The 25909-nt window shown below is 38.5% G+C and overlaps 2 protein-coding genes across 2 annotated transcripts; one reads left to right on the top strand and one right to left on the bottom strand.

Moving 5' to 3' along the window:
- The first annotated feature begins 327 nt into the window (after positions 1-327).
- Positions 328-1467, top strand: LOC100648948. The gene is made up of 2 exons (XM_003398327.4): positions 328-470; positions 558-1467. The coding sequence occupies exons 1-2, from the start codon at positions 382-384 to the stop codon at positions 1165-1167; spliced, it is 699 nt and encodes a 232-aa protein (XP_003398375.1). The 5' UTR covers positions 328-381; the 3' UTR covers positions 1168-1467.
- LOC100645530 (E3 ubiquitin-protein ligase lubel) lies at positions 1365-25909 on the bottom strand. The gene is made up of 22 exons (XM_048409694.1): positions 25757-25909; positions 22661-22750; positions 22180-22584; positions 20759-20965; positions 19782-20009; positions 18839-19311; positions 17106-18400; positions 15873-16132; positions 15683-15778; positions 14923-15087; positions 14124-14480; positions 13654-13837; positions 10222-13293; positions 6293-10167; positions 4499-4696; positions 3887-4165; positions 3724-3813; positions 3476-3632; positions 2639-2969; positions 2082-2207; positions 1813-1981; positions 1365-1529 (listed from the first exon to the last, which is right to left on the bottom strand). The coding sequence occupies exons 1-22, from the start codon at positions 25760-25762 to the stop codon at positions 1500-1502; spliced, it is 12093 nt and encodes a 4030-aa protein (XP_048265651.1). The 5' UTR covers positions 25763-25909; the 3' UTR covers positions 1365-1499.

Below are 25909 nucleotides of genomic sequence, written 5' to 3'. Positions count from 1 at the left end.
TGGAGGTTATTTTTTCCTTTTTTATCTACTTTTCTAACGAAAACAAAGAGCGTTATTAATTGGAAATAATATTATAAAAGTCCAGAACTTTTTGAAGCATTAGCGTAATCTGTTTAGGAGTCATATTACCACTTCTTTCGTTCGTATAGTAGCACACTTTAACACAGTTCGATCAGTTCCGCTCGTCAGTATACTTTTCGTATTTAATGACTTTTTAAAAGCTAAATGGTATCACGTACTGTTTAAGCGGAAGTTTGTATTTTATCATTGAAGATATACATATTATGTGTATGTAGTGTAAATAGCTCTAACCTAACACTCCATAACAATACTCTATGAATTATTTCTTTTTCGTGCGTGCGTGTGTGTAAACAAACAGATATGGAAAAATTAACACATTTATGGAACGTGAATCAATTTATTACAAAATTAAATTGTTCACAAAGTAGAAATTTGCAAACGTTTTACATGTAAGCTGTATTTTATTTATTTGAATATTTATATATATTTTTGAGTAAATAAAAAATTACTAAATATTTAATGTTATTGTATTTTAGAGAAAGATGTAGGCAATTTAGTCGTGGAATACAACTATCATCTCAAAATTTTGGTCCTTCTGTGATGTGCCCATATTGTGGATCACTTTGGAATACTATAGATCATAGCATTAGATTATCACAAGGTAAACCACTATCTAAATCCATAAAAAAAATTGTACACTCTATGAATAATGGTAAGAAAAGAATACCTGAAGTTAGAAGAAGTTTAGCAGAAAAATGTTTAAAAAATAAAATGAACAAGTTGGTACTTAAATGCTCAGTTTGTTCAAAAAGTACAAGAATATCTTTTAATAAACCACAAAGGGAAAAAGTACAAAAGATTAGGACAGAAAGTATTGAAAGATCAAAGAAACGGAAAAAGAAGAGGACCAAGGATAGAACAGCTGGCTTAAATGTTTCTGGAATTTCAAATTTGAATGAGAAAAATGTTCAAACCGAGGAATTGAAAAAAACCAACATAAAAAAAGTTGGAAGCACTGCAAATTTTATTACACCAACTCAGAAAATAAAAACCATTAATATAGATCGATTAAAAAACATAATAAATCAAGGTGCAACACCTCCAAAAAGGAAGAGTTTACATAGTTTTTTAACAGAGCTTTGTTGAAAATTAGTTTATTTTTAAAGTGTTTTATAAAATTTTCTATAAACACAAATTCACGTTTATTACATAAAAAACATCTGTCACCCTTTTATACATAAAGCAAAAAAAGAAGACAGCGAGAAGAATAAAAAAATTGATATTTTAGTTTTCAAGTTCTATACTAAAAGACTGATTACTTTTGTACATTAAATACTAAACAATTTTCAATCTTTGTTTACTTTAATCGTCAATAATTGTTCTCTACATCACTGTCCATATGATAAAATAAATACACTATACATGATGTATCAGAAGCGCAACTCACATAATATTGTTCATTAATTATTACCCATTTATCACTCCAGCGGAATCTCCTTCCGTACAACCTATAAAACATCCATACATTAGATGTCACGAATAAAATCCTCCTAATGGTACGAAAAATTACTATTCGTTTCAAGATTAAAATAAACAGAATGTACGAGGATGAAATCAAATTCTAATCCACAATTGCAGATCTCTTTTTTTTGACAACGTGCAGGCGCGTGCGCGTCACCACGTCGCACTTTTCGGTTGCGAAAGTCATGCGTGAAGGTCTACTTTCGTGCATTTCTTGTTAATTCGGTCAGTGTGTCGGGGCAGGAGTACAGGAGAGGAGTTGTTAGTCACCTGAATGCACGCCTCGAGATAATCCCGCTCGGACATTTCCTGGTCCTTCGCAGGGGGAACTTTTCCCCGACGGCGCAGCTCTTGCTTGGCATCGTTCAAGTCAAAGATCGCCACGGGATCCAGCTTGCCCTTCAGTACCAGGCCCGCCAAGTACTCAATGTAGTGCTGCCTGCGGGGAAAAGTACCCAGAATTTAGTCGTGCAATGCACGATGCCTTTTCATTTACCTCGATCAAGTCCCTCTTGTAATGTTCCGGATCACGACCGTACCAATTCGGGGGCAATTTGATCCCCGCACGTTTCACGCAAGTCTCGAGATCGTCTACGTTTAACAAGGGAAGCGGTTCCAGTTGGATCTCCCGGATCTTTCGAACTAGGTATTCGATATAGTGGATCCTAAATATTTGAATATTTCGTTATGATAAAAGGACGCTATTTCTTTAACATTTGCATTATTTTTTATAGACCAGTGTTGGCTCAAAGTTTAAATAAGTAAACATTTTTATTATATGTTTCCTACCTCTTTAAATAGATTTGTTTTTCTTTTTGTTTAATATAGTAACTAGTAAGTATTAGAAAGGAGATCGATAACTACGAAGACCTCAAAAGTATTATTTTCTATTTTATTCGCAAGTTATATCGTTCTTTTTTCCTTTTTTAATTTATTTTATTCTTTTTAGCCTTCTAATATGATAATTTGTACGAGTTTTTTTTTTCGCATAATTGCAACGGTATCTTGGTTTCATCGAGAAAGGTATTCAATTATAAAAGTGGTGGTCGTAATAACGGCGAACGCATGCAGAGTTACGGGGGAACAAACAAATTACCTGCACAAGCCAGCGTGTCCCACAACGACATCTGAATTGCATACCGCATCTACAACACCGGTGGGAGTTTCTTTCTGCAATTGCACTTTGCACTTGCGCTCGCCAGCCGGACCCTCTGTGTCGTACTCGATTCCATTATCTCTTAACAGCTGTTGCAACTGCATGGGCTCCTTATCTCGAAGATAGAACAGACAGTTTCGTGGATGGTGCGCGTGAAGGCCCAGTTTCGCGCAATACTGACTGACCGAGCATTTTGCTCCCATCATGAATGCCTTTCCACAACCGCAGCAGAATTCGTACTTGCACTGGCTACATGTGAAATGCATACAACCTACGAAAAAGTATCATTTTCGGTATTTACCGTTAACATTAATCAGAAATTAGTATTTAAATTAAGAAATATCTTTTATCCAAAATTAATTGGCTACTCGAATGATAAAGCTATTTGAAATACATAGAGAAGTTACACGAACATGAAATCCTGCATCGGTTAATTTAGGTAAGAGTTATTTAAATTTATTTCTGGATTATAATAGACTGCAAATATATAAAATATCCAAAGTATGTAGAGTATTCGTTACAATTTTCAGTACGTGAATTAAATCTATATTTAGCTTCTATTTCTTTTTATTCTTTTAAAAATGTTCGCAGTCTAATAATAGCAATGTATTTCAAAATTTCAGGGAAAATTCATTTAGCAATTATTTGAATACTTTATACTTAATTGAATGCGCCGTCTATAAAAGGTCTATTCTTTGTTTAAAGTTAGCAGCATTTTAAGAAAAATTCATTGCAATCCAAGTAATTAAAGCTTGAGAGCCAGTTGAAATACTTTACCTCCCCTAGACAAGGAGTAGCGAAATTTGCATTTAGGACAATCTATCCCATTATCCGCGAGGTGCTTGGCTAAGCCAGCGGCTTGATTATCCGGGTCATTCTCGTCTTTCCAAGCAGCAAATTGCTCGCACGTAATTCCTTCGTGCTGTTTCTCCCACTGAAAGTGAAACCACCGTCAGAGAGGATGTTTGTCCGCGCTTACGTAACTTCCATTTAATTTTCGCATAATTATCAACGTCAGCACGTACCGGTCTTCGACACAGCGCACACGTGACTGATCGACAATCGGGACATATTAATCTCTTCTGATCCGGATCCGCGTAAAATCCGCTCGAACACTGAAAATAACACACATGACGTTTCTCCAATCGTCGACTAAAGAGGATTGTACGGTTTATATAGAAGAAACACCTGAATGCACCACTTAAAGTTCGGATCTTGCATTAATGTTCTGTCTCTCAGCTTTCTTTGGAAGAGTTCATGAATCGGAGGATCTAGAAGTGTTTTCAGTTGTATGTCCAGGTTACTGAAATATTCTAACACTTCGTCTTCGTTGGCGTCTTTTAGGTTTGGCTCCTTACAAAATGGACAAACTGCGTCCGTGATATTTCTGTCGCTGATTTGGATGGTGAAGTAGTTCTTCGCGCACTCGTTGCAGCAACGATGCACGCATTTCAGCATGGACACTATCTGGGATTAAAAATGTGTTTCAATTCAATTAAAATTCAATTATACTGCGAATATTCATGGATATTTCAATTTCTGTGTACATTGTCAAAGAACTAGAACTCAAACGAGGGTTTCATTTGAATATTCTAATCTTTTCAATGTTATAAATAGTACTTTACTTAGCATATTTCGTATACTCTTACGTGTTACAGTCTGTCTGTATTCCACATATCTTTATAGGCTTCAATCTTTTATACATGCATGAACATTCGCAGTCTACTCATGATCAGTCCAAATAAAAGACAAGTTTTGTATTCTAAGATGAGATAATGGGTATTGTATTGCTTCGAGTACCTGACTCATCGCAAAGCGACCTGTACAAAGTTCGCATTCTTGTTGCAAGAAAGCCAATGCCGATTCTACGCTGGAACACTCTTTAGCCGCATGAAGAGCCTCGACGTCTCCAAACTTCAAGGCCAGCAAACTGGCGGCCACTTCCGCCTCGTCGTAGTTCGACGCTTTTCCTTCAGCTAAGAGGCGTCGAGCAATTCTCTGTAAATGCAGAGGAAATTCTCACAACATTTACCTTACAGAGAATCATTTCATGAATAATCATGTCATCGACACGATTTCAGTGACACCGAATCGTGACCACGATATTTAGTCATCGACATATTTAGATTACCGGCAATCATTTCACCGACAATGTTTTCATCGTCACCGAGTTTCGTCGACGATATTTACATTTGTGTCGTTGATTTCTACCGCGTACAAGAATTAGTCGACAACTATCAATCAGTGAATCGTTGATTGACAAGTGTTTTATGTTGTGTTGGATAGGAGCGAGTGGTAGAATCCGTCACGTTACTCGCTCGCACGAACAAGTCTAAACCAAACCAATATCAATTTGTGGGAGAGAGCGGGGGGTATCCGATTTTTGGTCAAAACATAAATTTGCTTCAATTTGCTCTGGACTAGATTTGTTCAAGCGAGATACAATACCAGAAAACAAGTTAGTACTTTGCCCGAGTTCACTGTGAACAGTTTGTCGAATTTTGTGTCGATTATCGATGTTGTCGGTCAAAGTTGTTCCTGATAAAGTTTAGTGTTGACCAAGTTTGGTGTCAGCGAAAACAATGTCGGTCAATTTTGTGTCGATCAAACAATACGGACCTGATATGATTACACGTATATCACATCCATTTAATATGAAAATACGATTAAAAATAATACCGAAATTATGAGATAAATTATGGAATTTTTGAGACTTAGAATAAAGATTGACGCACAAAATAGTACACAAGGACAATGGACATGCAAAAGTACGATAAAAAGATACTACACCAACGTCTAGAAACGAGCTCTGCATATTTTTAAGGTAACGTCGTCCAGTCCGTGAATAAAATATTAATATCGTGTTTATTTGTCACGGACAAACTACTGAAAGTGACATTATGGAACATTAATACGTAAATGAACGATCGTAAAGAATACAGAATGACGAACACGGAATACACAATGATCGTAAACAATTAAAAAATTGCTTAATGCTTGTGTTCTTTGAAGCACGTCAAGAGATGTTGTTTTATTCCCTGGAACGAAACGATCGTGCCGGAGGAGAGCGTGTTATTCGCGTGCGTTTAAATTACTATAAAATCCCCGAAAGCATCCAACAAATTGGATGATGGAAAAGTCGTGTTCCACGATATTAAATTAAACTCTCGGTGTGCTTTCTTCGCGGAGTGCATACAAACCTCGAGTACGTTTTCGCGTGTACACCACTGCTCTGTTACTTTTTAATTTAAACACACAGCGAAGCAACGCGAAACAAAGCGACATGCTATACAACAGCAATATTAGTCACGGGGAGAAACAAGAGGAGTACTTACCTCGCGCAAACAGAGAAGGAGCCAACTGTATGCTAGTTGGGTGGGAAAAAAGAGTGTGCTTAAAAGCTACAGTCAAAACAGGGTTAAAATTTTAACGGGACTCTGTCGGGTATTTTTTTCTCTTTTTTTTCGTGCGATTTTTTTTTAAGTCTCATCCGCTGTTTCAACACTTTTGATCGAGCTGTTTGTAGACATTGGTCTGTCAGCGGCAAGTACTGACAAAGTCGACAATTGATTCTGACAACTGACGTCTACTGACCTCCCTCTCCGTTTTGGGAGATCCCCCTGTCTTCAAGTTGCCGCTTCTACTTTCCACGTATTCCCGTTCCGTATTTTCTTCGCCCTCGAACCGACGGATACAACTGGCCACCAAGGAGAATCGTTTCTTCGATGTTCCTCCCTGATCTACCCCTCTATCACAGCCTGTGCTCGCTCTACGACTCGCTTTCACTCGCTTGTCGCTCGTACGTCTCGCTTTCGCTACCTCAGTCTTAGGATCTGTCTTATTCTGCCCGTTTTTACCAGAGTTATTGTTCATCTCAAGTTTCCCCTTTAGTTTACCAGGCTTATCTTTAATTGCGTCTGTGCTGTTCTTTAGTGGTATTAACTGTTCTTTTGGTTTTTTAGTGGAATGAGTTTTAGAAGTGGTATTTTTTAATGTCTCTTTGGTATTGTTGTCTGTATTTGTCATTTGCTTTCGATGGTCCTTTACGTCAATGCTATCAGCTCTCAAAGTTTCGTCCTCCTCAGATGAAATATAGTTTAGTTCTTTATTATCTATTTGTTCCACTTCTTCTATCTCTTCTTCTTCTTCTTCTTCTTCGAAAGAAGAGTCCTTCACGTTTACGTGAGTTTCACTGGAATTAGAATCTTCTTGGCTGTCATTATCAGTTACGTATTCATTTTCAGAATCTTCGAATTCAGAGTCAGATATTTTTGCTTTTATCGCGTTGATTGTTTCCTGTAGCATGATTTCAGCATCGGTTAGTTCTTCGATGCTGTCCGACGTGCGATCGGAAAGCTGCTTTCCCGTTTCTGATATTTCAGATTCCGTTGCGCTCTCGAAGTCGGAAGTGGAAGAGTCATTATCAGAAACTTCCTCCAGCTCGTATTCTTCGCTGGAAGTGGTATCATTTAAATCCAATTTCTTAGATATCGTTTGATCTTCGTTGGACCCAGTCACGTCTATTTCCTCGTCATTTTTCTCCGATGCCATCGCTGACTTCGTTTTTTCGCTCCTTTCGCAAGTCTTCGTCCGAGTGATTGCAGTTTTTACGATTACCGTCTTTTTGTCATTTAAATTTCCGACTTTATCCGGCTCAATTTTTCGTTCTGCTCTGATCTTCGAAGCACTTCCGGACGAACTACTTTTCCTCGCTGTTTGTTGGGTAATCGATGGTTTCGCCGAGGTGCTAGTTAACTCGTCACCGGATGCCGCTTTCAAAGATTGCTGAGAACTTTTTGGAGTCTCTTGCGCTTGTGGAAATCGACGTCTCGCTGTGAATACGGGAATCCTCGAAAGGAAAGAACGTTTTAACGTGCCGTTCCCTTTCGAAGATTTTTTAGCCGTCATTCCACTATTTTTATCGTCAGTCTGTGCATTCATAATTGACTTTTTAATTTGTTCACAACCTTTGGACAACGTACTCAAGATTGTCGATTTCCTTTCCAGAATCACTTTTTTCTCCGTCGATTTGGAACCTTTTGAAACTTGCTTCTGTCTAGCATTAGTTGCTGATTTTGTTTTATTTATCGAACTGTTCGATGGAAGGATCTTTACGACTTTCGCGATTGTTTTTCCTGGACTTCTCCTTTGGTTCGACGAAGTCGATCTTCGAGTTATTTCAGCCGCGACATCTTTCACCTTTGCAATCGTTGCGCCTCTCGGGCTAACTTTTCCAAAATTCCTTCTCGGTATGCCGGTAGATTTTTTAACGACTTTCACGGGAGACCTCCTTCTGCCGACCTTTTTGGCAGGAGATTTGGATCTCTCCTTGACTGCAACTCTCGAGGTAACCGTCTTATCAAGTTCATTTGCATCTACTTCATTATTTTCAACGTCTACCGCGCTTTCTCCCGAAATCGTCACGATCTTGCGTGCTTCGGTCGCGCTTTCTGTTTGCAATTTCGCCGTCTCAATCGGTTTTACTTCGTTCTCTGATGGACTTTCTAGAACCTTTATTGGCGCACAATCGTTCACCGCTAACATGGGAGATTCCATGATTTTAATCTCTATAGTTTCAGGTACTCCTGGAGGAACATCGTTAATATTATCGATGATCGAACACTCAGTCTCTGGATTTTTATTATTGGAATTAACGCTTAATTCGAATTTTAATATATTTACAGAATCTTTAATAAATAATGCAGCATCTGCTTTCTTATCTTCTTCCCTTTCATTCCCTTCGATTTCACTTGAGCTTGGAGGATATAAATGGGACGCGTTATTGTTCGAATCCTTCGTGATACTTTCATCGTTGCAGGGAATCGAACTGGAAAATTCGTTAATGTTTCCAAGCACGTTAGGAACGATGTAAGTTTCGAGATTCGTATCGGTCAGATTTAGCTCGACAACTTGACTTTCTTCGTTCGAGTTCGATGCATTATACGACATATCGTTATTAGGAACAACGAGGTTCTTAGGAATGTTGTTAGTATCCGTAAAATTTAGCTTGTTAACGGCAGATTCGGTGTCCAAAGAATGCGAGGTCAACGAGGAACCGGAAATACGAGGGTCACTCGAGATAGTTACTATTGCCGGTTCGATATTCGCTATTGCTTCGCAAGCTGTATTTGCCTCGACCTTGTTCGAAATAGAGCCAGAAAATATCTCTTGATCATTCTTTTCTATTTCTGACGCGTTATTCGCATCGATTGTTACCATCGATTTGTTTGAATTATTTCGTTCCACGATCGTCGAAGAATCTTTTTTTATCTCTATCAAAGAGTCTTTTATTACATCGTTATTTTTTGTAGGAGATACCGATAGAGGGTGATCGTCTTGGACAGGTTTTAAATGAATATTAATTTGCTCGCGAGTTTCTTTAGAGTCGACAGACTTACTTGCTGAAGTTATTGGCGAAGTATCGATTTTGTCGTTGCTCTGGGGAATGTGACATGCGACAGCGATAGACTGCTCTACTTTTTCAGACACATGCAAAACTGCTTTCGAAGTTTCGTGTACGATTGTTGTTGGTTTGTTAGGAATTTCTTGAACCTTGGAGTCTTGGGTTGATTTGGCAGTATTAGTGTATGGTCGTTTGGGAACATCGCGTGGAATAGCTTCGAAATCCTCCGAAATTTCGTGGATACCAACATTAAAATTTTGAGAAATCTCGTCAACAATTTTTAAATCTTTCAACGTTTCCTCAATAGAAATGTTGGCATCATTAGAAATTTCCTTTGAATTAGATTTAGAATCTTCTGAAAATTCATGGTTAGCGATTTTGGGATCTGAAGATGTTTCTTCGATAACAGCTTTCGTATCTTTTGAAACTTTTTGGCTAAGTGTTTTGGAGTTATTGGATATTTCTTCTGAATTAGATTTAGAGTCTTCTGAAACTTCATGGTTAGCAATGTTGGGATCTGAGCATGCTTTCTCAACAATTGTTTTCAAATCTTTCGAAGCTTCTTGGCTAAGTATTTTGGAGTTATTGGATATTTCCTTTGAATTAGATTTAGCATCTTCTGAAACTTCATGGTTGGCAATGTTGGGATCTGAGCATGCTTTCTCAACAACTGTTTTAAAATCTTTCGAAGCTTTTTGACTAAGTATTTTGGAATTATTGGATATTTCCTTTGAACTAGATTTGGAATCATGGTTTGCAATTTTGGGATCTGAAAATGCTTCTTCAATAACAGCTTTCGTATCTATCGAAGCTTTTTGGGTAGGTATCTTGGAATCAGTAGATATTTCATATGAACTAAGTTTAGAATCTTCTAAAACTTCATCGACAATAATATTAGAACTTGAAGAAGTTTCGTCAACAATTTTCAGGTCTTTCGAAGATTCTTGAATAAGAATTTTGGATTCAATAGATGTTTCATCTGAACTAGATTTAGGATTTTTTGGAACTTCGTGAATGGTAATTTTGGAATCATTAGGTATTTTTTTCGAACTAGCTTTAGGATCTTCTGAAGCTTCATGGATAATAACTTTGGAGTCTGAAGAAGCTACGTGAAGACCACTTTTCAAGTCCGAAGAAGTTTCTTGAATAAGAATTTTGGGATCATTAGATACTTCATTTGAAGTAGATATAAAACCCTTTAAAACTTCAAAGATTATAGATGCAGGATTTTTCGGAGTATTAGGTATAATGTTTTTAGAATTTTCGAAAATTTCTTGAGTAAAGGTTCTATTTTCCGATACATCACGTGTAACGATACCAGAATCCATCGAAATTTCAGAGGATTTAGGATCACTAGGAATTTCATCGATCTTGGAATCTTTGGAAGTTACAACACTCTTAGGATCTGCAGAAATTTCCTGAGCTGTTCTAGAATCTTTTGAAGAATCTTGAATAGCAACTCCACTTTCCTTAGAAAATTCATCTCCAGCAATTTTCGAATCTTCCAAAATTTTACACTCAGAATTTCTAACAAGATTATCCTCAGAAATTTTCTGCGATTCAATTTTAGAATTTTCGGGAACTTTGTAATCTACAGAATTATTTTCAAAGTTAACTAACTGAGAAGATGCTGCTACCTGGGTCACGACCGAATTAGTATGATTATTATCATGCGATATACGATCAGACATAACATCCTCAGATCTTCTATTGTCAGTCATCAAACTGCCATCAATTAATTTCGCACGGTTATTATCGCTAGGTCGAGTCTCGATGATAGACGTTTGCATGTCGGATGATTCACACGTTCTCGAGTCACATACGACCGAGGATGATATCTTGTCCGATAATGATTGTGCGCCAATGGTCCCGTTGTGTCTCATCGAGCTATCGCTTGTGAGTGATTCCCTGTTCAAAGATGCATTGTTAGGTCGAGGGTCTTTGATGCCGGCCACGGAAGAGTTGCTAGCTTCCTTTAACGATGATCGTTCATGAATAGGTGGATCGTTCAACGTATGAATTTCCGGATTCGCGTCGAGATGATAACGATGAGATGAATCGACTTCTACCAAAGATATCTTTGAACTATCACTGGTGATTTCGTGTACTGGATGTGATAACTGCTCAGAATTAGGTACCTTGTCTAGCTTTTCATCGCTGTTAATATTATTCGCGGCTTCTGGCGAACTTACTTTAGTTATCGTTGTTTCGGGTTTCTCTCCACTCTGCAACAGTGTTATCGTGTCTCCTGAGACCCGATTCCCGTTAAATTTCACCTCCATTGTCGCTCCTCCTGCGCTAGTATGCGAAATATTATCGCTTTTTTCGTTTTTACGTACCGTTTCGAGATCATGTAGCTTTTCGATGTCAGTCGCGGTCGTTTCGGTTGTTACAGTTTCGGCTACATCCGATACAAGCTCCTCTGCATTTTCGACGCTTCCCAGAGGTACATTTTCATTCTTGCCAAACTCAGTTTCGCCGGAAGCTTGAAAAGACGTGGAATTCTGATCTTCTGTTACAACTTCGAGAACGTTCGCTCGATCGGTCTCGTTGCTCGATTTCTTCGACGACAACATTTGCATTGCCGATATGAAAGGGCCCAGTAATTGCTCTGGCAGCGATTTCACGGCAGATAACAGTGCCTCCACGGTGGCTACTTGCGTCTCGTTGCCTTCTGGACGAGCTTCCGGCGAGACGTTTTCAGAACTTTGATCTGTCGAGCCATTCTCAGCCGTAATTATCGGTGATTGCGCTTGTTCGATAACGTTGCCCGATTCTACTTTCGTATCTTCCTTTATAGGCCTTAATTTATCCAATGATCCCGTCGTTTCTTTACTCGTTACGTCGATATTCCCTGAAATCCCCGCATCTCCGTTTTCGCCGGAATTTTTAAGACTCTTAATTAATTCTGTAGAAGTTGTTGCCTTTTGAAGGAACTCTTCGCCTTGTTCCAACATTTGGTTTATTAAGTCGGCTCGTTCGATTCCAGTTTGCGAAGAACCTCGAGCCGATTCGGACGTCTTCGATACACTTTCGGGTAAACCGTGATCCGATACGTTAGATCGCAAAGGGACATTCTCCACTGAAGGAGAGCCTTTATCTACTTGCACAGCTCTTTGATGAGGATCAGAAGGCTTTTGGGATGGCGATTCGTTTTTCTCCGAACGCGACGAAGAAGCTTTATCTATTCCTTGGCTGCTTTGACCGGCATCTGAAATCTTTTGAGACTTCGTTTCGCTTTCTTTTACGCGTGAACCACCTTCCTCGCCCTTTACCTCAGTTACTTTTAAACTCATCCCCACCGTTTGCTTTACATTCTTTTTCGACCCGGTTACATCGTTCGTTTTGGCTTCTGCTTTATACAATGATTCTTCTACTACACTGGAAGACGAGACACTAACTTCTTCATCTACACTTCTACCCTCTTTTGTATCAGGAACTGAGATCTCTTTTATCTTTTGTTCGCTCGGACTCTCCTTTAACAAATTTTCTGATTGATTAAGCATGTCTTTCTCAATTAAATTTATCGAAATACTGATGTTTGGGTCGTTGTCCTTAGGTACAGCAGCTGGATCAATATCCTCAGGTAATGTGGGTTTAGTTACATCGATATTTTCTTTTTGCAACTCGTCCCATCGAATTTTTTTATTTTCTTTCGTATGTGAAATATTTTCTATCGTTAATTTCTTTTCAACGTTGATCTGATTCTGGTTTAATAAATTTTCTGATAGATTCTGAACTTGTTCTTTAATTACCTTTACAGTGGAATTGTTATTTTGGTCTTGTTTTTCAGTTATAATGGACGTATCGGTCTTATTAATTCTTATTAATTTAGTATCGCCTTGATTGGTTCGTTTTGGTTCCTCGTTCTCCAGTGTTTTAAGAGTGCTGGCTACATCGAGGTCTTGTACGGCCCTTGGGACCAGATTTTTATCGATTAGAACGATTCGATCGTCAGTGTTAACTTGATACAGATTATCAGGCTTATTACCGAACGTATTCAGGGGGTCTTTGTCATGTTGCCAGTTATCGGTCAGTTGTCTGAGGGCTGCCAGTTGCTTTTGAAAGTCGGCCTGCAACGCGACGAAATTTTCTACGATTGGTGACATTACCTGCTTCCTGGCTTCAGCGTCCGACACGTTGGTAACCTGTTCGGAACCATCCGTTCCACCACCGACCGCACCTGCTGTATCTGAAATTATTTCAACTCGATCATCGTGAATGAAAAGTTAAGAACGAAACTATATCTTTGGTAAAACGAATATTTATCAAATATAAAGATTTGTATAATGAAAAGTTCGAGGATATATTTCTACGATACTAGGCAAAATAATCAAAGGATTCCTATTATGCATGATTTCATTATACCAATCAAACAAATAATATGATAAGGATTAATTTTAAGAGGATTATTTAAGAAATTCAAAATTACTTTTTAATTATGAAATAGTACAATACATCTGCGATTTTATTATACAGGCTATACTTAAAAATTATTCAATCTGTTTTTTATTTGATATAATCAGATAAGTGATACGTAATATTTACTGACCTTCCCGCGGTGCAGCCTCATCGTTTTCCACCCCAACCGGAGGACCCCAGATTCTCATCAAGAACGGCTTGAGCTGATTCTTTTGCAGCTCGAACAAAGCCGCGTCCTCGGCACCAGAATTATTTTCCAATGATTTCACCACTTCCGCCATTGCGAAGTTGCCTTTCTTCATAATTTCCTCGCACTGTCAAATTTCCGTTTCATTTTTCTCATAATAAAGTTCAACATAACATTCGAAAATTAAAGAAATTGTTGCAAAAAAAAAAAAACGGTACCATTTTCCTTAATTTCACTAAATCAACAAAACTCAACTGACGTGCTACAAGTTCATAGTCAACTAATATTCATGTTAATACGAGCTTTCTTTAGCTTCTGATAATTACAGATACAATTTAAATATTGGAGCTGTCTCTTTGTTGCAGTCCTTCAATTCGAAAGATTCTAACGAAAAATATGTCTAAAATTCTTACTTTTAGCTGTCTACGTTGAACAGCCATGGCGACAGCGTTCCAAACGTCTCCCTTTGTAGCTCTCAAGGCTTCTTTCGCCTCGATGGCGGAAAGCACCCCGACATTGTTCTCCTTCAGTTCTTTTCCTTGAGTAGTAACTAAAACTTGTACAGTTTCCACCAAATGGGGCCACTGCGTCTTCAGCCAGTCGATCGGGTTACTTGCACCCTGTGACAAGGCCACCTGAACATCATCCGTGGAATAGCCGTGTTTCTCGGCTTCCCGTAGAAGCTCCACGATCTCCAAACCTTGTCGTGTCAACGTTGAAATTCCCTGTGAACTTGGGCCAGCTTCGAAGAATCTTGGTTGGCTCGATTCCTGAAACACGAAGAATAATTCGATTGACGATAATTAAAATAGACTTACGAAGGATGCACACGTCAAAAACAGTTGTAGGAAGGTCTCATCGTCGTAAGATGCACTTTCTGCAGAGTAACAACGAGAAATGAACAATTTTACAGGCTTAAGACTATATTAAGGCTAGTCTAGAACAATCTATAGCACGTAACAAAAATTTGTTGTTTATTAGATTAATAGTCACACAGTTGTAGAAAAATTTGAATGCAGAGAATATTTTCTTAGAAGTTCCGGTTGGAATGATAGGTAGAAGTGGCGCTGTAAAAGGTTGTAAATTGTAATTCCTGCCTACGTTCACACCGAGGCTACGAAACTGGCACAATCGAAATCGTGTGTTAAATTGTATTGGAGATTAGATCGGATTAGAAACCAATAGCTCTCGAGGGATAGCTGTCAAGTTTACCCTGGAACGGTAATAAAGGTGGGTGGAGTCGATGGAATTTCTTCGTGTACGATCTCTGCTGGGACCGCTGATCAACTGCTGAAGATACTGCTCCTGAATCGTTCGCGGATACAGATCTGGACTATTGGCGAATCTAGTTTGTTCCTGAAACAGACGCTCGGCATCCTTTTTATTAATTGTAAGCCGTTTCATGAGGTTGCTAGGTCTTTGGATGAATGTACTTTAAATGCTTTGCGTTAATGCTAAAATTACCATGTTTCTAAAAACGACGAGGTTTTCTCGAGTTCTATTGTTTTTGCAATTATTAAAAAGTATGTAATTGTCTCTGAAAAAATTGCGGCTAACTTTTATCGAAGTTGCTATTTATTTTTAATTATGGCCATCCATATTATGAGACAGGAATCGATCATTGTAACGTTTGAGTTACTTTTGATAGTTTATAAAAAATATTTCAAACGAAAGTTCATTGGTATTAATTTAAGAACCCATTTTGGGAATGTTTTTCAGTTAATTCTAATAATCTACTTCTGACATTTAAGAATATATTATTGGTAGTTCCAGTGTCAAAAATCGAAGAGCGCATTTGTTACTCATCTTCCAAAATTATCAATCAAACATCCTTTCCAATGAGCTTGATAACTTTCAAAAGCCAAAGATAAGACTATTGTAACTCGTTTTAAATAATCTGAAATATTTGAACTACGAGACTTTTGTTTCGATAAAAGAACTTTAATATCTACATATTAATCTTTCGTATTACCTCCGCGTCGCTGTCTTCATAATATAATAATCCCTTTGAGGTGGATGCAGCTCTTACGAATCCAGCGCTACTTCTTGCTGGAGGATAGTCGTACGTCTGAAAAGTATATTTCATATCCCGTTCGTGCTTCTTTTACCTTTTACCAATGACCTATTTTGCGATAAAAAAAAGATGTCCTATCTTCCCTTACTTGAGTGGAAATGTTCTGAGGAGGAGGAGAGGTTCCGGTGGAAACTGAATGACTTTTTGGAATTTTCTCGAGCATTGGTCGTTTCATTGGTTCTTCCTCATTTATTTTCGAAGAAACGATATTGCTTGGAGCATCGGTGCTCTTGGTTGTCATTGATATATCGTTTGCTATTAATGTAGGCTCGTTTCTTATCACTGACGAGGATTCAACGATTGATTTCTCTGGAACTATCGCAGGAGAATCTTCGTGCGTGGCGGAACCTGTAAATTTAAGTAATCAGGTCATGTTTTAGATGTTAATTTGGTAATACCGTGGGTAACGTTGCGGATGTTTATGCAAATTTGTATTTTTATAGATAAAAATTCGAAACCAGGCAAATATTTGTTTCCTTCATCAAATATTCTTTTGGATATTTTGCATATTTGTATATAACCGTATCGTAGGTATTCTGTGCTTTCTTGCATTTCCATTTTTGTATAAATACATAAGCATCCGTAGTTTCTTTTTTACGAATATTTAGAATCTTAGACTTGAATTAATGAAAAACGTCATTTTGATGCAGACTGTTACCTTCGTGAAATTATTACGTATAAATCTTCACAGTACAAGAAAAGGGGCATTAGAATCATCGAAAATACAAACAGGCAGGATATACATATTATTTTTGTTACTCTCTAAGGATTTGTATATTTAAAAAGAAAAAATTTTTTTTGCAGATAAGAAAAAATTAAACATTTTTTTTCTGTTAATGATATTCAGCTTCAAGACCAGAGAATGTTATGATCTTCAGGATTTACAATGAGAAATAATTCGACAACGAATTCCGGGTGGAAAGAACATCAGCCAAATGCACGTTCATGCTTGAAACTAGCTCCTCTTGAATGAATAATAATTGTATCAGACATGATCTTAAAAAAAAAAGAAGAGAAATGAAAATGAATGAGAGAGTGGCTTCATTTCAAATACGACTATGCATTTGGTATCCACTGATCGTGTAAGAAACACTTTTCATGTCTCTTTATTATTCATCCAAGGATATACATCGACAGAGGACAATCGCATCTTTTATTCAGCTATTTCTTTAATTTTTGTAAAAAAAAGGAAGTAGGACAGACAGAGTGCATGGACCGAGGGAAAAAGGGAGAAACACTCAAGAAGAGAACAGGTACAATAATTCTAATCACTGATTCGACTTGGTACCAAACGAAAAGCTGATTTTACGCCTTGCTCTACCTTTGTTCTTTGTGGAACCACTATCCCCGCTCTCTTCGCTGTTTGAAATCTTTAACAGGCTGGTTCTCTTTTCCAGATCAGGACTAGGGTTGCTAATGTTGCTGGATGTAGTCGCTAATTCATTTTTAGAAATCTCACTCAAACCACTTTGAACATCTTCTTGATTTTCTTCGCTACTTGGTGGCAACGCGCTGCTCCTCGTTTTGCAACAAACTACGCAGACACGATCCTTTAAATCGTTAATGAAAGTACAATGCTCGCATGCCCATTCTTCTTTAGGGATTTCCATCGTGGTACTCGTTTCCTCTCTCAGTTTCACGTTTTTGGGCGACTTGTTACGTTGATCCACACTCGTTGATCCATGCTTCTCTTCTTTGCTTACCGATGGTGATCTTTCTAAATGTTTACTTCTTTCATTTTCCATCTTCTTTACTAAAGTTTCTTCCCTTCTTTTCTCTTCTTCAATAAATTGTCTAACTTCTCGATCTTCTGTCTCGATATATCGCCGAACTTCTTCTTGATTCTTATTCACAGATCGCGTCACGTCTCGATCCTCATTTTCACGTATCTTCCTAGAAACTGATTCACGAGATGGAGTTTTTCTAATGCTTTGACTATCAGAATCATGGGACGACATTCTTCTAACAGAAATTCTCTCTGCTTCTTCCATTTCTTTTCTCAACGAAGACTCTCTTCTTGAGACACTTTCTCTATCACGCGAAGCTTCACGACTTCGTAGATTCTTCGTAGCACGTGGTACATCGTCTTCATCCCTAATAGATCGTGAGTTATCAATTCTTTCTACTTCTTGGATTCTTCTAGAGGCTTCTCTGGAAGGAGTTCTTCTGGTAATTTGTGTGTCACTGTCTATAGATGGCCTTTGAGAGTCTCTACGAGAGGTTCTTTCGAGATCGTCCAAACTTACTTCTCTTCTCACAGAGGAAGCTCTTCTTGGAATCATCTCGTCGTCCCTTCGTCGAGGAACCATCTCTGATCTGTCGAAGTGATCGTCGGAGGAACTGGTTACTCTAGAGCGTGTTTGTAGCGTGGACTTTCGGTCTGAAGAGTCATCGTCGGTGCTTCGTCTACGACGATAACTGCCGTTTTGAACGCGATCTAATCGCGAATCCAGCCTGGAGAGCCTGCGTTCGTCTTGGTCGTATCGTCGTCGTGAATTTAGAGTGTTCTTTTGAAATTCATCATGGTTCTTTGGTGATGTTGGATATCGTTTGATAGAGTGATTCTCGGACCATTGATCCTCTGTACTGGTCATTCTTTCTTCTGACATTAGCCGTCTGTAAAATATCGAATTATTATATTTAAAATATTCCAGAATCTTTTTCGTAGAATCTGCGACATTTAGATTGTGGATATTTATGCAATTTCATATTTTTGTGGAGATATCTAAAGAGATGGAATCTGGATTTCTTTTTCTATGATACGGTTCTACACGAGCCATTAAACTTATAAAATAATTTAATGAACATTTCAATTTTAATAAATTTCCATCTCTATATTTTACAACTGATGAAACTTTCGTTTGTGTGATAGCAATTAACTCGATTAAATGAAAAACAAATTTTGCTTTAAATATATTGGAATGATAATTTTACATATTTTTGCATATCACGTATACTGCGTGCATTTTTCCACCTCTGAATTTTTCACAAACCCATAAACATCCGCAGTTTACTAATACGAATTTCAAATTATTAATCAAATTTCTAACTTACTCGCGACGATTTCTATTTAACAAATTTCTAGACCCATCATCTTCATGGTAGCTCCTTTGCCTTGTACTCCTAGACACACTTCCACGTCTGGTGCCTCTAGAACTTTTAGAGAGCCTGTCGTCGAAATCTGATTCACCAGAGTCTTCAGAACTAGCGTCAGACGGTGATCCTTGCGATCTTCTCGATCGTGATCTGCTGGCTAATGATTTCCTAGATTTCAGACTTGGTGAGGGCGAGACTGCTCTCGATCTTCTGCTGGATTTCACGCTCCTCGCTGGGCTATGTGATCTTGATATAGAACCCGGATAGTGTGGTGGAAGCATTTGTGACGGAGGGAATCCCATGGGATAACCCCACATTGTTGGGTGATTTAGACTCATCGTGGAACCACCCATGGTCATGTCCCATGGTGGATTCGGCGGGTACCACATTATTGGAATACCTCCAGGACCTAGATGCGCCATTGATTGAGCCTACAATAAAATTCAATAGTAAATTTAATTTAATATGAAACGATAAATGTTCAGTCACTGATAAATTTTGTGGATTAAAATAAATTTCTATTACATTATTAACTCGAGAATATAAATATTTATAATTTTTATGGCCGATAAAGCTCTTGTTTGTTGCTAATAACGCGTTCGATCATCGTTTATTAGAGCTATTGTATTGTAAAAATACAAATTTGGAAGGTATCGGAATTTTTTTTCTCTAATTTTATTATAATCTTAATTTATTTTCGATAGATTTAATACAAATATCTTCATACATTTATCTCGATACATAACATATATATGTTTTTATTTAAAAATAAATCTACATTTGCATACGATCAATTAAAAAAACAAATTCATACAAAAATTTCTTTGTATAGTTCCAAAATAGAGACTACGTCAATTAATGGGACGACATTCATTTGTGATGTTTAGCTTAATAAAATTACCTGATGCATTCCTGGACTCCACATGTGTGGCGATGATAAATCGCAAACACTGGCCGATTGCATCATAGATCTAGGCGGCGGCGGCGGTGGTACCGAAGGCGTAAGTTTCGGGCTGCCTACGCTCAGTGGCCTTGTATTCAATGTATCTCTCGAGATATCAGAGGGAGGATGCCTCCTTCTGTTAACATCCTGCGCTCTCATTGCTTCCTGATATTTCCTATACCTTTCCTGAATATTCGTATGTGTGTTAAACAATTCACGTTTCTACCTTTACCAGCCATTTTACACGTTTGTTAAATACATATCTCGTATTATTATTTAATACGGAGGCGCACTGCTAAACAGCACTTAATAGACCAAGTACTGTATAATGCGTGAATGTTTCAAATATTAATTAGTTATTTTATAATACTCGATGAATAGTAGAAGCCTACTGAATTACCGAATAATGTTGCGGTGTACGTAATAGTAAATGGTATTCGATGAATAATAGGTTGCATTCATTAAACGTCAAGTACTACTATTGAATAATAGAGGAACGTGTAAAATGTTCATTAAAGTTTTCTATTAGATTGGTGCATATGGAATGTCGTTCCTATGAAATTTGAATTTGACGAATAAATACGACTCGTTAAATTTTGTTCTACCGTCAATTATTAATCACATCGACTGTTTCACTTGGAAAGATCAATGACATCCCCTATTCCACCAAAGATCTTTTGATATACAAATTGTTTTAAAAGAAGCTGTAACAGCTACAGTATTCTAAGAATTTTTAAATTCTAGAACCAATAACTTTTATATGTAAACCTGGAATAATGGAACTAGTTGATCATTGAAAAAGTATATTGTGTCGAATTGCATATTGTAATTGCTTGAATTAAGTATATGTGTATAGAAATCTATTATTTGAACAAATAACATTTTATACGCACCAATTTAATGTTACGACAAGAATAGTTGACAAAATAGTTTACCTGCAGTGTAGACATTTTGTCAGTCCCTGATCCTGATCCGGTTCCATCGTTGGTGATAGTATTTACAGACTGCATGGATTTCGACACTGTTTTCGTGTCAAGGGTGGCTGACAGTGGCCTGGTGGTGTTTGGAAGAGCTCGCTTCAAGCTGTCGACTCTTTCGATCAAGGAGAGATTCGTAGATCCCTGGTTTTGCGTCGATTTAGCCTAAGCGCGAAACCTGAACTTTATTACATGGCCATCGTTTGGAAACGTTGTCGTTTTTTCCATCATGATCGTTGAAAACGTTTTCTGTGTTTCTGTTTTTCGTGGATAGACGACGATGGAAAAAGGTATTCGAAAGAAGAAGAAGATGGCGGGTGTTCGCGGTTGAAGGCAGCAGCGCTAAAATTAAATTGCGGCGACGTGCGAGGCTAAATCGATGATAAACAAAGCGTTAGTAGAAAAGAAAATAAATTAAACGATGTCCTCGACGAATCGAGAATGCTTGCAACTTAAATAACGTGAATGTAACAAATTAGACTTCGAATAAATCGATTCTTAATTCTACGTTAGCGACAAAGAAATGGCGATGATCAGTGTCATTGCTGTAAGCTGAAAATAATTATCTAATCTGTGTAACAATGTGTATTTTTAGTGAATAAAATATATGCATATAATAAAACGATGTTTTAGTAACGGTACGGGAAATACGAAACGGTGTATGACGGTTAAATCGAATCACCGTGTTCACCGTGTTCTGCCATATTCACCGTCGTGTCAGTCGCTCGAAGACAAAAGCACGAGCATACAAAATTTGCATAGTGCTTCCGTAAATTGTGTCAGCACGTATCTTTTCCCGCCGTTACGTTATTATCGACAGAGTTGAAAGAGTGAACAGGTATCAGTGAATACGGCAGTAGTATTTTTGCGGTAACGTGGTGTATTAAGAAGAAACAACGTCGATATACAATAATAAAGATCTCTATAAAATCTGTCGATGTATCTGTGGAACAACTCTTAGATGACTATTTAAAGCTCGATGTGATTGACGATGTTCGATTAACAATCTTCACGGTGCCTCGGTGTGACGTGTTCTTTCGCAGAAATCAGCGAAACTGGCGCCGCTCGAAGCGTGGTACAGCTAACAACGAGTAAGAAGCAACATCTATTCAACAAAACAACATTCATCGATAAACGACTCGAGGTCACAGGAGACAAAGTTGCAATTGCTCTTTGTGTTACGAGCTCTTTGCTCGTTGTGTTTGAAGATTCGTGATCTTCGCAACTTGGTTTCCGTTGATCCCGATACAATCCACTAACAATCGTCCGAATAGATTCTGGATCTGAAGCTCAAAGGTACCTAAGATCAGCAAGACGTCGTCAGCCTGAAAGAAAATTCGCGGAAAGGGATGAAAGCTTCAGGCCAGGTTGCATCCTACCTGAGCGCTCTTGCGATTTCTTCTTGGCGGTGGGATTGGCGGCGGAGATGATACATTTTCTCCTTTCGGAGGTAGAGGTGGTCGCGTTTTAGTCGCTAGATCGGTCAAGATTCTTCTTCGTACGTGGTTTTTTCTTTTTGGGTGCTTGTGGTTCATGTCATCGCAGGCTTCGCAATAATTCCCATTGCAAATATCGCAACGGGCGAAGACGTTCTCGGTGCCACATAGGGCGCACTTGTACGTCATTCCCGGTGTCGAGGACTTCTGTGCTTGCGGTCGGGTCGGAAATTCGATGATCTCGTAGTCTGGGTCACCACAGTCTCCGGAGAGCGATGGCGGTGGGACTTTCGGTGGGGTCGGTGGTTGGCGTTGCTGCTTCTGCTCCGCATCCTTCTGCTGTTGCGCCTTTTAAGGATGAAAAATTGCGTATTTAAGATTGATTGAAAGAGAAAGAAGAGAGATTGACGGGAGAGTTACGCACCAGTACCCAGTGGGGCATGGACCTTGCCATGCGCAACCGGGTCGATGGGTTCGAGATGGCCATCGGGCGCCATTTTTCAGCTCCCGGGTTCTGTAAAATAGGTATTTAATAATTATTGAAAGAACCTCGAAGAATTTTCATTTGAATTCTAACATAATATTTATTAGAATTATCTATATCTTAGGAAGTATATACATTTTTACGTTAACGGTTATGAATGAAGTTTTCCTAATCACAGTTGTTGTTACGCTTCTCCAATGATTTTTATCCTTGTCAGATGAAAGTACATTAACTTTCCGTTGAAGTTTTGAGGCCCGCGTGTAATGATATATGTATAAAGCACAATCTAATTGACAGTTATCATTTATTCAGTTACTTAATGTTATATATTACTTAAAAGTAAAATTAGTGAAAATTTATATAATATATGGATTGCACCAGGATCCCGTGGAAGTAGTTAAGAGTAGAAAAAATGAAATTGATAAATGCAGTCGCCTGCACAATGAATCTCTTTAATTGTTTGTATAGGTGCGATGCATTCTTGCAGTCTCGAATTGGGATGACAAGCTGGCAGCATCTAGTAACTCGTGTTCAGCTGCCAAGCTGTACGTGAATTCATGTCATCGCACCTTGGACTGGGTGTCTGAGTAGAGTGACTTCGCTAGACGAGATTTTTCGAGTGGATCCTCGAGAAAGCGTGACGTCACACGGTTGATTCTTCGCCGGAAGAGGCCAAAATCGAATCTATTTTTACGAGGAAAAATCGTGTTCCGCGTCTCGAAATAAAATCGAGCCACGCGACGCTATATCTCTTCGCGTTGACATGTATACGTAAAATACATAAATATCGCACCGTGATCCACACAAATTCATTCAACCTTTCCTCGATATTTAATCCAGACCTTTTGGAATTTATTTCAATTATTTGCATTTACATTTTTCGTTTTTATAACCGTTTACGCGGCAAATATATTTCGTTCGTTAATGAATTTATGGATTAAAGAAAGAGGTTTTTTATGGTTCATCAATTTATGGTTTCGTAATTTCGAATTGCATTAAAAATATCGAGGTTTACGTTTAGCTTCATACTCTTTTAAACTTTTTACGCAAGAGATATATTTTATTCGTTTGTGAATGAAAGGAAAAGTATTACTTTCTTATTTTCGAATTGCATTAAAAATTCTTAAAGAATAACAATTTTTTTTTACTAAAGAAGAGTAATTTCGCGGTTCCAGCCTTCGCGGCGGCATGAGTTCCACATGCATGAATTAGTCCCTCGAATTAGAGCCCTATATCTTTAGAACGTTTACCCCTTCTGTTCTTCTCGACTGTCCACACTCTTTTGTTCTACTACGAGAGCAACAAAGCACCTAATTCCCAAGAATTGTAAATTTAGATTCTGCCACGATCATCATAAGAATATTCTGTTTCAGACAAAAGTAGAGATAAAAATTCCGACAAACATGCGAATTTCATCCGACATGTTAGTTAATTTTAAGGTGAGAATTGCCTCGATAAAAAGCGAACGTGCTACACGAAACTCTATTTCCCGACAAAATTGCAAAAGTCTACAAGAGTTGGTCACGTTCCAACTTCTAGCTCCTCCCTACCCACTCGAGTTTCTTCTCCAAACATTTTTCTAACTACGTAATAATATCCCTTCGCGAGCCTTATTATCTTCCATCTAACGAGTAAGCATCAGTTTCGATTTTGTAGTGAAATATTCATCGTGATCGTCATCCATCACTTCGAGAAATTTCAAGACCAATTATAGGAAGAATCGTACGGAAAGAAACTGATTATTCCACACTGACACGTGTCACAAATCACGCAGACCCCGGAAACCAGCCATAAGTACATAAAACTGCGTCTCCAAGTCCGATCCAACTAAATTAGAACGCTATATATATCCATTCCTCTTGGTGGTTTCACACGAAGCGGAATATTCAGATGCTTTCGCCGCGATAGTGTCACCGAGCTGCACGCCTGTAAAAGCGTAGCTAGCATCGCGTGTCTTCATAAACAATCCGCTTTTCAATCCCCGGTTTCTGGTCTGCACCGGAAGAAAAAACGTGGAACTGCACGTGAAACCGACGGAAACTTCCGACACGAGCGTATATCCTCTCGTGTCCTCCGCGGTACATACACACGAAGATTCGCATCGATTGTGCGTCTTACGATGCACTTCCGTTTCACCTCGCGAAAGTAAAACCGGTGAAATTCGCTGGTTTATTCTCATCGATTCTGCCTGCCTCTCATCGCGCTGCTTCGTCTCTCGATCGCTTTAGGTTTACATCCTTTTGGAACAATTGAGAAAATTTAAGTTTGTTCGATTATCTGTGCTGTATTTTTGTGTTCTAACATTCTTATATCACGTTACTATGCAAGTTCGACGACGGAAGGCCTAATGCTTTCCACAAACTCCTATCTTCTCAAGCTTCTTTAAAATAATCACAGAAATGTAACATGACATAAATCTCTTCGATTGTTGCCATAGGTGTAACAAATTTTCGTATTTTCGCATTCTTACATCGTCACTACTTTATGCAACCTGGATGCCGCTATTTTATGCGGGGGGGGGGGGGGGGGAGACCTAAAACTCCTTGGAGTTTCATCGCAATAATTACAAAAACGTAACGATGAATCTTTTCCATTGTCCGCATCGGTACAGTGCGTTTTTGCTCCATTGCATCGACACTTTTCCACACATTTTGAACAAGATAAAGCTTATAGCTCTCTATATAAAGTTTTTATTTCCTCAAAAATACATCGTTCCGCGAGAAAGGGAGAGTGAGAGAGAGTGAGAGAGAGAGAGAGAGAGAGAGAGAGTGTGTGTGTGTGTGTGTGTGTGTGTGTGTGAGAGAGAGAGAGAAAGAGAATTTGGGAGAATTTCAAGGCGTCGACGAAGAAAAGAGTAGAATAGGGTAAGATGGTGGAAGTTGTACGCGGTGGAGCGTTTCCAGATTGATGCACCGTGTTATCGGCGAGCACGTAGAAAACAAAGGACGCACTATGGGCCCGGGATCAGGGAACGTCACGCACGGGCACCGATACGCGGCGGATAATGGCACTCGTGAAAGGAAGATCGACACTCACATTCATGTGGGACCTCGCGGAGGCGATTTCTCCGGTTTTCCTCGGGAACTGGTCGTCACGGTACTGGCTGCTTCCGACCGTTCAGCACTGCTCGTCGTCTACAAGAAGCTGTTGCATCGCCACCAGCCGAAATCTATTTCCGTAACGTTGGCT

The sequence above is a fragment of the Bombus terrestris genome, chromosome 10, assembly GCF_910591885.1.
Source record: "Bombus terrestris chromosome 10, iyBomTerr1.2, whole genome shotgun sequence".
NCBI classification, from domain to species: Eukaryota; Metazoa; Arthropoda; class Insecta; order Hymenoptera; family Apidae; genus Bombus; species Bombus terrestris.
The sequence above is the reverse complement of the archived record's forward strand: the minus strand, read 5'-3'. Positions and strand labels throughout refer to the sequence as shown.